General features: G+C 36.9%; 1 protein-coding gene across 5 annotated transcripts in view; it reads right to left on the bottom strand.

Moving 5' to 3' along the window:
- Nucleotides 1–6,821: 6,821 nt before the first annotated feature.
- Nucleotides 6,822–12,693, bottom strand: part of LOC137647192 (serine/threonine-protein phosphatase 2A 56 kDa regulatory subunit gamma isoform-like) — an 84,487-nt gene continuing 78,615 nt past the window's right edge. For all 5 annotated transcript variants that reach the window (XM_068380546.1, XM_068380557.1, XM_068380524.1 and 2 more), the window contains exons 12-13: nt 8,418–8,607; nt 6,822–7,985 (exon numbers count right to left, since the gene is read on the bottom strand). In XM_068380546.1, the coding sequence (XP_068236647.1) occupies nt 7,833–7,985; nt 8,418–8,607 (343 nt within the window). In that variant the 3' untranslated portion in view covers nt 6,822–7,832. The remainder of the gene's footprint in view (nt 7,986–8,417; nt 8,608–12,693) is intronic.

The raw sequence follows: 12,693 nt of genomic DNA, 5'->3' as shown, positions 1-12,693 counted from the left end.
ACTCAACCATTAATAGTCCAAATTGAACCTTAAACCCAATACCAATAAACCAAGGTCACATGATAGATCGACCCAGAAAAGGGATTTTGACGAAGGAAAAATCTATTTCTAGGGAGAGACCTGTGACGCCCAGTGAAACCCTTCCCGGTTATTTTTGTATAGACCCACCCTTTCCTTGCCAAGCCATATGTTCTTGCAGAAGGATGACCTGGAGAGCGCGAGTAGGTGTCGGTGGGGTAGTCCAACTGTATTCTCTAGGGCCTTTGATGAAGGGATTATCTAAAAGGAAGACAGCCCGTGAAGTGGTTTTCACACGCCCTTGTTAAATACACGACACCCACAAGGTGATCGCGCGAGGGTAGTAACCTCTGTATTCCATGCTTTTATCTTTCTCTAGTATATTTGGAAGATTTATATTAGAAAAGTGTAAAGAAGGACCCTTTTCACCGGGCGGCACAGGTCTCTCCCCAGAAATAGATTTTTCCTTCGTCAAAATCCCTTTTTACTGTTTACATGTATACATATGCCCCAACAGCAGTTCTACATCCTAAATTTGCTTTGTATTGTAAACAATTTTCTTGGTTGACTATGGGTGTTTAGGATCAAGTCCTGGAAATGGTAACACTTCTGGTTGTGATTCCTCAACTACGTTATCATTAGAGGCAGAACATCTTTTTTTTTCTTAAGTTGTCATGGCATTCAGACTCCACTCCCAGTGCCCAATGGTACAAAAATTTTAGTGTACATTACTGGTATCCGTCAGTAGACTGTTTTTATTGGGTGAAAACTAGAGAAATTAAAAAAAAAAAAAAAATACTATAAAACAAGAAGAGCATTGATCTACCTTATAGTAAAAATAAGTATAGTGAATTTCACAAAACTCCCAAATTGAGAAAGGGGATATAAAGAAAACCATGTTCCATAGCAGATCATTTATTGTTAATACATTCTATTTCCACATTTACACTTAAAAAGACAACTCTATAAACAAAATTCAAAGAAAATAATTGTGAAAAATCAAAACAAATAATGATCTGATTTTATGGCTGTTTCAAGATGATACAGAACACAGGGGGTAGAACACCAAATGTTTTTAAGATGGCTGAAAAGCTAGCCATGACAATCACTGTGAAACACCTTGGGAAGAAGCTAATATCTTATATGATGTTTGTTTACTTGGCCTAATTAAAGCTCTCAAAAGCTCAAACACACTCGCAATTACACAACAATCAAGCAATTCTTTGCACCATTTTATTTTCAATTTACTGAAGGGAAATTATTTTGACAATCAAGGTGTATTTCACAGCAAAACACCTGGCTTAAGCCTCAAGAACTTGGCATACAACACATTCATCAAAGGCCTTCTATGAACTAAAGATGTTAATTTTGGTTTTACTAAAATGGATAGAGCTGTTAACATGCACTCCTTTCTCAGCAATTGTATGACTAATGGGAATGACTTTTGGCATTTTCAGAGTGCATAATATTCAGTTTCAAAAATGTTATTTTGAAATATCTTCTGGTTTAGTCTGTTAACCAATCCCTATCACTCTCACAAAGCGTCACAAGTTAAAAGTTATACTACAAATAGCTTTCTTTTCTTTAGCCAGCAAAGAGGCACTGGGAATAGAGCAATTCAAACATTAATAATAAAATCAAGACATTTACCAAATCCTAATACCTGATTCTGTTGTTGACTTTTATTAACTGAAAGATAGGTAAGGGGATAAACAGAAATCCTAGAGAATATAGTAGCTTAGTTTGATACTGGAATAAGACTGAGTATGGTTGCTTACCTAAATATGGAAGTTATAATTTGCAAGCTATTCACTATAAGTAAATTCTATTCATGGCAATGTAGTCCATACCTCATATGTAAAACATGGGAAAAAAGGCTTTTGATTTTCTTTGTCTAATGCCAATTGCTTAAACATGTGAAAGATATTGTGCAATATACTTCCACCAAGTTCCTGGAATGTATTGCATAACGAGAAAAAGTTAATAAAAGGAAAAAAATATATAGAGAAGACCTGTTATTAGTCAAGTAAATAGGTCTTTCTTACAGGAATGCACTCCACTACCTCCCCTAAACCAACCCTAACCACAGGGATAAGCAAGGAGGAGGGATGTCAAACCCAAGTTGCTTCCATAGTGTAGGGGACAGCCTTAGCTATGAAAATTTTCACTAGTAACCCACCCTGAATGTACAGCAATTTCTTTATACACATCATAATAGTACCCAAGTCTGAAATGGATTACAAAACCGATAATTTTCATAGAGGGCAAAATTGTACAAACTGCATGAAAAGGTACTGGATATAAAACTAAAGGTTGAATATGAACACCTTTCTTTCTTCATTTTAAACGAGTACTGGCAACCATCTTAGGCTACAAAAGTTGCCTTTAGCTTCAATCAATGCTTTTGTTTCTTGTTTTTGCTAATATAAAAACTTTGCAAGGTATCTCCAAATAAGGCTCGACTTACTATAAGCAAACCCACAACCTAATTCTATTTTCACAATATACCTGGGACACTGTGTTTTCACTTAGATATTGAGCAGCAGTTTCACTATCAAAACAGAAAACAGGCGTTGGAAGCAACTTAGAATACAGTCCAGCTAACTGTATGCAAAATAATAAAAGATAACAATGGTAAAATTCCTCATTGCTTCAGACCCACATAACACAATAGGGTTACGTATACATTGTCTTTACGAAGCTTATACACTTAAATTCCATTACTGTGACTGGCAGTACGGCCTAATAATATGTTACACAGCAATTGGCTCCTCTACTGTTAGCCATCTCTTTTATATTACCTAATTAATATTCATCATCTCAAAGCATCTTGGGTTCTTAACACCTAAGGTGAGTAGACAGCACCGAAATAAAAAGTCAGGATGGGATGAAGTGAAAAGACTGCTTAGGGTATGGTTAAGATGAGATGTTAGTAATAAGACATGTATGAAACCTGTTAATATACATCAACTAACCAACGCGCCCACAGAAAGGTATTAAAATAGATCAACTCCTGTGTTTTTATTACATAAGAAATTAAAGTTTTATTGCAGTAATCAACATGGCTTAAAATTTACTATATATATATATGGTATTCATGAAGACCAACTACATTCTTCAGTTTTTGATGTGTGCCACGGATGCAGAGGGTAGCTTCATATGATGCTATGAGATGAGCTCTGAGGTAGGATGATTGACTGTGGCCAATATGACAAAAACTGATAGGCCCCAGGATGAATGAAGCATGCAAAGGAAGTATAAACTTAAAAACAGCTTTTTAAATTATCAATAACTAGTAAAGTTTTAAGAGGGAAACAAGAGATGACATCATGAATTTCCTTTTTAATTTATACACAATAAATGAGATGAAACTGCTAAGTCCAATGTCACTGACAATGTACAGTATACGATGAGAGAACTTGTACAAGATGAATTAATATGATTTCATGATGTGAGACAGAGCATAAAAGGTTTAGTCTATTTTGCAAAGGAATAAGGCTATGATCCTCCTCTCTTACAATTCAACACAGCTAAGTCTTAATGCCAAAAATATATATATATATATATCCATATATATACCAGGATCATACAGTTTACAGGAGGATCAAAAAATACTTTAACCCCTCACCATGAATATTTTCCCCATAGGGGTCTTAGTATTAGAACAAGAAAAAATTACGAGGCGTTTCTTTCCGCCTTATTCTGTCACAGCGTATTCATGCAAGTTCTGTCAATTCTTTCTATATCTCGATGAATGAGAGAATAAAATGAGCACAAATGATTTTCAAACAAGACACCATCCCATCATAAAGCTCCATACCCATTTCCTGGCAGGCTTGATCAATCTAGTAGGATGTGTGCAGGGTGAGAAAATGGCTTTCAGATGGAGGGGAAGGTATGCAGGGCACTGGGAAAGGATATACCAAAGGAACACTGTTTGCACATGAAATTCTTCACTACAGAGCCTTTGGTCTATAAGTTAATATATATTTATATATATAATATTGTATATATGCAACATGATCAGATAGAGCCCGAGAGTAATATAATTCAGGGAGGCTCATTATCATCTAGACATCAAAACAAGCCTCATTGAAGAACTACTGGCAGACTAAATTAACGATCTTTTTCAGCACACGTATAAAGGTTGGTTATGGCTACCACTTACCAGGGCTCTGGCTACTACTAACAGTACATACATACATTTCAGGTGTTGGGAACTGCAGAAATTCCATACTGTTGAAATAAAATTTTAATTTCATAAATACAAACTCCTTATTTTACTTATGCATATTGCTCACCTGTGACATCTTTGCTGAGAAAATTATTCTTTCAAAAACCAAAGCTTGCTGTATACCATTAACCCAGATGAGTACTCCACTTCTAGGAGGGAGGTACTATTACCAGTACAGTATATCAACATAATTGGCATTCCTCAGCCTCTTGTGAGCTTCATCGACAACAAAATGGATTCGATTAAAGGGATAAGCTACTCTATATAAGATCATATTGGGTAAGATACTACAAAATGGATTGCAATGGTAGGACTAAGCAAAATGGATTGCAATGGTGGGACCAAGCTACTACTTTAATATTTGATGATTTCTGGGATTTGGGTCATATGGCATGGTATTGATGCCAAGAAACCCAATCAGCGGCGAGGTGTAACGGGAACGAACTCCCTCAATTGCTCTATTAAGTTAATGGATTGTGTTGGTTTGACTTGGCTGCTACAGAACGCATCATATTGGTGGGGATAAGCTACAATAAAATGGATCACATTAGTGGGGATAAAAGAAGGGCACTTAAAACTATATTATAAGGTCCGCATTTATGATAGAAAAATAATTCTATATTACATTTGGATTCATACCATAACTGGCCCAACTCTGTTTGAAATACAGAATGAAGATCCATTTCACTGAAAGCCTAGAACTTATCACAGAGATTGTCTTCATGACAAGACAAAAATGCTAACATAACAGTACAACAGCCACAAGAAAGTAATTAACCTAAGTGGATGTTGTTAAAACAAGTTGACCAGCCAGTATACTCAGAATGTTCATGAGAAATTATGCCCTTCAAACTACGGATCTCCCCAGACAGCAATACCTAGTTACTGGTGTACAATACCAACTGGTGTTTGACATTCCCACCTGAATACACTAACTTTTTCAAACTAAAAAAAACGTACCATGTTTCTATTCAGATCATTTAAAGGTAGATTAACAAAACCTTGTATAATATTTTAGAATAAAGAGGTCTGGTCGAAAAGAATTTTGTTCTTGAAAGGAAGAAAACTGGAGTAAGACTAGATAGTTATAAAAGAAAAAACTAAGAAGTGCAGCTGGGAGACCAAGGGATGCTGCAAAAGGGACACCGACTTTAAAAAAAAACAAAGAATTATAATCAAATATCAAAAAGTAAGAACATGGAAAACTCAATGGCTAAAAATCAGCTTGCCAGTAAATGGTCACATTAGAATAAAGTTTATTTAAGGCAGCAAAAAGTTCATGATTCCCATCATTAGGACACTGTTCTCACTTGGGAGAATGATGTGAGGTACTTTTCTTGTCAAGGATATTTCTTCATCACAGCAACTAGTCACTCAGGTAAGCAGTAGGCTCAAGTAAGAAAAGTAGTTTGATCACTGTATGAATAATATCAATTTTGAAAGTGGTGCCATAGTCATTCTTGAAGGTCATAAGAAGTACACAAAAACTTATAATGTATAGTTTTTCTAAACAGAACTGATGCCTATTAAAGTGTCTCATTCCTGACAATTGATACAAATTACGACCCTGGAAAACATTGATTATAAATTTATAGCCTTATCAAGACACCACTATAGAACATGGAATAAAAAGTTACAGTATACTGTAATCCTAAATCATGATACAACAAAACCTGTATAAACTCAACTATTGCAATATAACAAAACGATATATTTCCTCAGTACTCCACGAGTGTCTAATGCCAACCTTACAGTAGCATTATGAAACTCTTAATTCCTTAAATAAAGGTATTACTACTTAGAAATTATATATTTAAGTCTCTGGTGGGTAACAGGTAAATTTGAACGCTCCTTTATCTACAGTTACATTTTTATTCTTCTAGTTATTTTTTCCTTTACACTCTAGGGAAATGTCAGCATTAGAAAAAAAAAAATCACACTGGACACTCTCCTTTGTGACGCAACTTGCAGGACTGGATCATTCTAACGTCTGTGAAGGCATTCTAACGTGTGAAGGCTACTTTTGTATTTTCAAGATCCCAATCATTTCATCAGAACAAAACCATAATACCTTCACACTTATTCTGGCTTCCAATCACAAAGTCATGGCTAACTTACCCAGATCAGAGAAACTTTAGTATTCCATAACAATAATAACACTGACAATAACGGAAGAATGCATTTCTCTAATGATGCAAGTCACAACCAATCCTAGTAGCTCTATTTACTGCAATTCATTTGGCAGTACATAGCAATAAAATGCAATCCAATACAATAATTTGGCATGCACTCATTTTACTTTATCATACAGTAACATTTTTCAAAACTTCAAGATATGAAACAAGGAATTATAATGCGACATTTTGAGAAGTAATCAAGTGACAGTATGTGTACTTCACCCACAACCCAACTTTAAAATTTCTCTTTTGAAAGACAAACCAAGAACAAAACATCACCTAACATTAACGGGTCTTCTTTTCTAACTACTTTAGTTCAATAAAAACATGGATTTGATAATTTGCTGCTGCTCACTACTGTCCTACCAGGTACTTTTTATAATAAAATAAAATTACTTCAAATACACTATATTTACTGAGTGTTACATATATTATTTGCCAAAAAGTTTCTCTGGTCTAATGGACTTAAACACTTGGGTCCCACTACAAGAATAGCTTAATCCAGAGGCAAGTATGCTGTAACTTTGTATATGTACAGTATACATATATACATATACAAACATATATACATGCATTATTGTATATATTCTGGCAAACAACCAGCCACTAAGTATTGGGGATGGTTATTAAAATATGCATTTGTATATATATATACAAATACAATTTTTATGTTCTTGCTGAAACCAAGGCTTGGGATACAACCTCATTAGTCTTATTAATTTAATTTCCTTTACCTTAATGTAAGCACAGAAGAATGTAATAGGAGTTAGTTATGGATCAGTTACAAATTCACCTTCTTTCACTTTGGTAATGTAACATAAGGTTGACAATTCTACATAAAAGCTCACTACCATTAATTTAATCTCTCACTTTCATAGCTGGTTTTTAACCTTCACTTTGTATGATTATGATATTCATATAAAAAATAAAGAAATTCAGTGGCTGAAAAGGAATTTTTTTTCTAACATTCACCTTATTATAGGTTCACTTTGGTAATGTAACTTAAGAGGGTCAGTTCTACAAAAAGAATCACTACCATATGTTTTTACTGTAGCTCTCTTCTTTAATTTCCAGTTATTCTCCTTCACATGGTATACTGCATTAGAATGTGATATTTATATAAAAAATAAAGAAATTTAGTACTGTACTTGCAAAACATTTTTGCCTAGTCCATCTTTTTAAATTTCTCTATTAACAATGATAAAATTAAAGATAGCCCCAAAATAAGGAAAGGAAAATAAAAGCGAGAAAAATTCCAGTCTTTTCCAATACTATTGTCTTGATAAAGGTTCGGCACCATTTCCACGTAACCACCACCCGACACAGGAGGCCCATTCCAAGCCAATGTAACACAAGTTAACTGTACAACAGTATTGTGTCCTCATAACTATCTTGGGATGGATCTAGCTGGTAGTGGCTGTCAATTCTTGGGAAGTAGTTAGATAGTCATCCGCTCGTTTGTGGTCACTCAGAGCCTTGATTGTATATTGGTCGTGGGGTAACTCGCTCTTCCTTCTCAGTAATGGCTTTTCCGTATTACGCACCTTTTTCACTTTCTGGAGAAATTTGCAGCATTAAAATAAGTTCGCATTCAATTCCTTAAATTAATACTAATACAAAAATATATTTACTGTACTATAAATATCTTATGAACTTGAGTTTTTATCTACATAGTTTTGAAGCACCTGGCTGCTTCACATTTGTCAATACTTTTTTCTCCACCATACACTCCTCCTCCTCTTCCTTTTTACTTGTTCTTTCTACAATTTTTCTATTTGCTAATATTTTCCACTTTTAGACAGTTGCATGTCGACTAATTTCTACTTGGCCGTCCTTTCAATGCTGCTACTGCTTAAAATCGATTTTTCGTCACACAAAACCCATTATTTTAAATTAGGGGGGGAAAAAAGACCGACCGATAAAAGACTGGCATCCGAGCAAAATAAACATTAACTAAAAGAAATAAAAACCTACGAAATGAACCTTACCTCTGCCGCATCCCCACCAATATCTGGATTAAAATCTGAATCACTGTCATCTTGTGGTGAACCCATAGATGATTGAGAATTACAAAGATTATTAGTCTCAGCAGAAAATTTGTCAAACAGAGGGTTTTGTACTGCCAGGTCTTCTATGTGTTGCCAAGCTTCTTCCCGTTCTCTCATTTTTTCCTTTTCCCTGCAGAAATGATAAAATACTTAGTGCAATGATGGTCATAAAAAAATACTTAATACTATAATGACAGTGATTAAATACTTAGTAATGTGATGATAATGATAAAATGCTTAGTACAATAAGGATTACAAGAACTACCGTCACTCATACCACACCTAATGTAATTAAACATAAGAAAAAAATTACAAAAAAATCATAAATTACATATCACCATTGTGATAACATCTTTACTGTATTCTCTAATCCTAACCAAGTTTTTCCCTTATATGTCTGCCACATTACATTACTACAAGGGTAAAAGCATATAATAGAATACTGTACAATACTTAAATATATTGTGGAATTCTACACCTGGAGTCAACAAAGTTTTATATACCTATACCACATTTGTATACTATGAATAGATACAGTACTGTATAAGATTACGAGGTCATGTGCCAATAAAGTACACACACAGTTCTTTTTATATGCACAGGGAGATTCAATTGCTGCAGAAGACACTATTACTTTCTAGACAAATCTATCTTAGGGCGACAACATATTAATACTTTTTTTGGATTTACTTGAATAAAAATGTCAAGAAATGTACAGTATTTCAAGTATCCAGATTATTGTAATATAGTTTGACACCAATTCACATAACCAGTGAAAAGGGGCACCATTTATATATCTTGTATGACAAATTTAAATTAGTAATAAAAATGGTATTTTTATTATAAAATTAATTTTTAAATATACTTACCCGGTAGTTGAATACATATAGCTTAAATCTCGTGTTTCGACGAGTCACGACAGAAAATTCAAATTCGAGGCGATCGCCGCCATGACAGTAGGTGGTCATACATGAGCGCCATCATGTGTAGGTTATCAGAACCATTCCCAACATTCTTCAGAAATTCCATGGCTCTGTTTTCAGAGGGGAGGGAGGGTCCTTTATATATATATAACTACCAGGTAAGTATATTTAAAAGTTTCTTTCATAATAAAAATACCATTTTTAAATATGTAACTTCCCTGGTAGTTACAGATATATAGCTGATTGACACCATCGGTGGTGGGTTGAAAACCTCATCCCATTGGAAATTGGTATAATTATTAATAACTTCAATTAGTAGTACTGTACTAACAATCTGGTTCTAACCTGATAAGGAAGCTGGCTTCACAATAATACTGCCTCATTTCGCCTGCATTCCTTAATAGACTCAAGCGTCCACTCCGTGGGCTGAAAAAGTCTCTTGGGGCTGCCACAAGGTCCTCGACCTCTAGCGTGGCTGGACCACCACCCTTGCAAACCTGGCATAGCCAAGGATACTTATTCTGGCGTTACAACCTGATAAGGAAGCTGGCTTCAAAATAATACTGCCTCATTTTGCCTGAATTCCTTGAGAGACTCAGCGTCCACTCCGTGGGCCGTAAAAGTCTCTTGGGGCTGCCACAAGGTCCACTACCCTTAAAGTGGCTAGACCACCACCCTTGCAAACCTGGCATAGCCAAGGATACTGATTCTGACCACCTACTCCACATTAAAACTAATTTGATTTGCATCCCAGATTGACGGAAGGTTGCGACAACCTTCACAGACAACCTGTGAACACATTAAAACTAACTTGACTTGCATCCTAGACTGACGGAAGGCTGCGACAACTTCACAGACAACCTGTGAACACAAGTACAAGAGAAAAGGGCAAGGGTATATATATTAAGTTATTGGGAAGAGGCAGTAGACTCTTCTCTAACTACGAAGCAGGAGGTAACGTACGGACCCAGGGAACAGCAATCCTCAAACTGGGTCTGGACATCTTTGAGATAGCAGTCTGTGAAGATTGATTTCCTTCGTCTGAAAGTAGGCTCCAAAATTGACTTCATTTTATTGTGTTTGTAAGCCATAACAATTTCTACAGCTCTGACCTAGTGTGGTTTACCTTAAGGATAGGGAAAACTTCTTACTCACAATCCTGGAGAACTTTCCTTATTAAATCCTTAATGAAAAAAGCCAGGGTACTCTTTGATAAAGGCAAAGAGGGCTTTTTAACTGAGCATCAGAGGCAGTCTGTCTCGTCTTTGAAAAGAAAGCCTAGCTGAAGGGAGCAAATTGCATTTGTCTTCATTAAAGCCCATCTTCTTGCTGATGGCTTTTAACTCTCCTAATCTTTTGACTGTAGCCAATGAAATTAGGAAGAGTCTTCTTGGTAAGATACTTCCAAGACGCCTTGTCTAACTGTACAAACCTACTTGAGGTTAAAAAGGCCAGGACTATATCCAGGTTCCACGAGGAGGTTGGATTGTCTTTCCTCTTAGTCGTCTCAAAAGATCTAATGAGATCTGAGAGATCATTGTTACCTGACACGCTATGTGTCGGTTACAAAAGACGGAGGTTGGTATGCTGCGGCAACCCTTGATGAAAGGTACAGCTAGCTTCTCTTTTGCACGCAAATACAACAGAAAAACTCTGCTATATTGGCTATGGAGGTATTGGTAGAAGAAAATCTATTATTCCTGTACCACACTCTAAATATGTCCCACTCAGACTAGAAAACCCTAATAGTTGGTAATGATCTGGGTGTATCTACCAGCCACTCCATCATCTCCGCAACTCAATGTCTCATGGGCCAAAAAGGAGCTATCATGGTCATGCGGACGTTGGGCGAATCCCTGAATCTTTTCAGGACTCTGTCCAGGATCTTGAATGGAGGAAAAGTGTACACGTTTAGACCTTCCCAGTTCAGAAGAAAAGCGTCCACTGCGACTGCTTCCTGGTAACCTCTATGTCATCTGTGAGGCGAAGAGGTCTATCGAGTATTGACCCCACAACATCCAAAGGTTGGTGCACACCTCGTGATGTAGGGTCTGTTCTGCAGTAAGAACTTGTCTTCTTCTGCTGAGCAGATCTGTCCTGATGCTTTTCTCCCCTTTTAAGAAGTGAGTAATCAGGGCTTGGTGAATGGCCACTAGCTCTTTGATATCTATGCGTCCTCTGAGACAATATCCACAGATCCCTGTTGAGAATCGTAAGCATCAAACAGGGACGACATCGACCTCTCTATTTTATACAAACCAGACACTTGAAGCACGCCGTGTGCGCGAACTAAACCGTGTGCTGATTGCTGCGAGGGATCGTCAACCGTAGCCGGGTAACCACCAGGGGAAATTCCTTGCGACATTTCCGGAGTGCCTTGAGCGCGATCTGAACCGATTATCATCCTCAGAAAAATGAAATTCTGTGAGGGTGATAGTTAAGATTTGGCCAGGTTACCATCAGGCCTAACTGTTGCGTTAAGGGCATTATCCTTTGAAGAGCTTCCAGACACTTTACTTGTGATTCTGCTCCGAGTGGTCAGTCGTCCAGGTACAAAGAAAATCCTTACTCCCTTTATGTGAAGCCAGGGAGTCACGTTGGACATCAACCGGGTAAAAAACATACAATGGAATGAAAACCTGTTCTGGACGTCAGTCCATTGTACAAGTACGTTTTTTACCCGGGTGATGTCCAACGTGACTCGGCTGTCTGTAATGAATCCTGAGATTCGTTTTCTAATTCGGCTAATGGAACATCGATTCCATGATTCGAATGAGTAGGAGACAAAATCGCGTTATCCTGTCAGTTATTGTCTTCCAAAAAAATATCCATCTTGTCCTGAAGAAATCTCGTGAAGGATATCGTCCAGTTGCGAAGAAGTATCACGTTTATGTACTGTAAGCCTCGAGGGAGAGACAGGTACCAGCGCTTCCAGCATAAGATCATCATGCTGTAAGGAAGCATTAACATCTGTAAAGCCATGTGAGGGAAAATCTTGATCGCGTGCGTCCAGCATGTTGTATGTCACAGTGTGACGCGAGGGAGCGTTAGTTGTGTGTTCAGAAAATCGAGAAGGAGAGATAAAAAACTTGTCTATCCTGTTGCGAGGACAAGTCCCGACTATATGAGTCCATCATGGGTCCAGATTGAGACTGTTGTATGTTTCCATGAGAGGTATCAGACTAATGCATGCGTCCCGAATGCCGTGAGTCTACCGCGAGCAGTGAGGAAGCGTTAGTAACGCGTCCAGTCAATCGCAAAGAAGAGATAACTGTTCGTCTAAAGTGACGTGG

This window comes from Palaemon carinicauda, chromosome 1 (genome assembly GCF_036898095.1).
Source record: "Palaemon carinicauda isolate YSFRI2023 chromosome 1, ASM3689809v2, whole genome shotgun sequence".
Lineage (NCBI taxonomy): Eukaryota > Metazoa > Arthropoda > Malacostraca > Decapoda > Palaemonidae > Palaemon > Palaemon carinicauda.
This window is presented reverse-complemented; position numbering and strand designations above follow the sequence as displayed.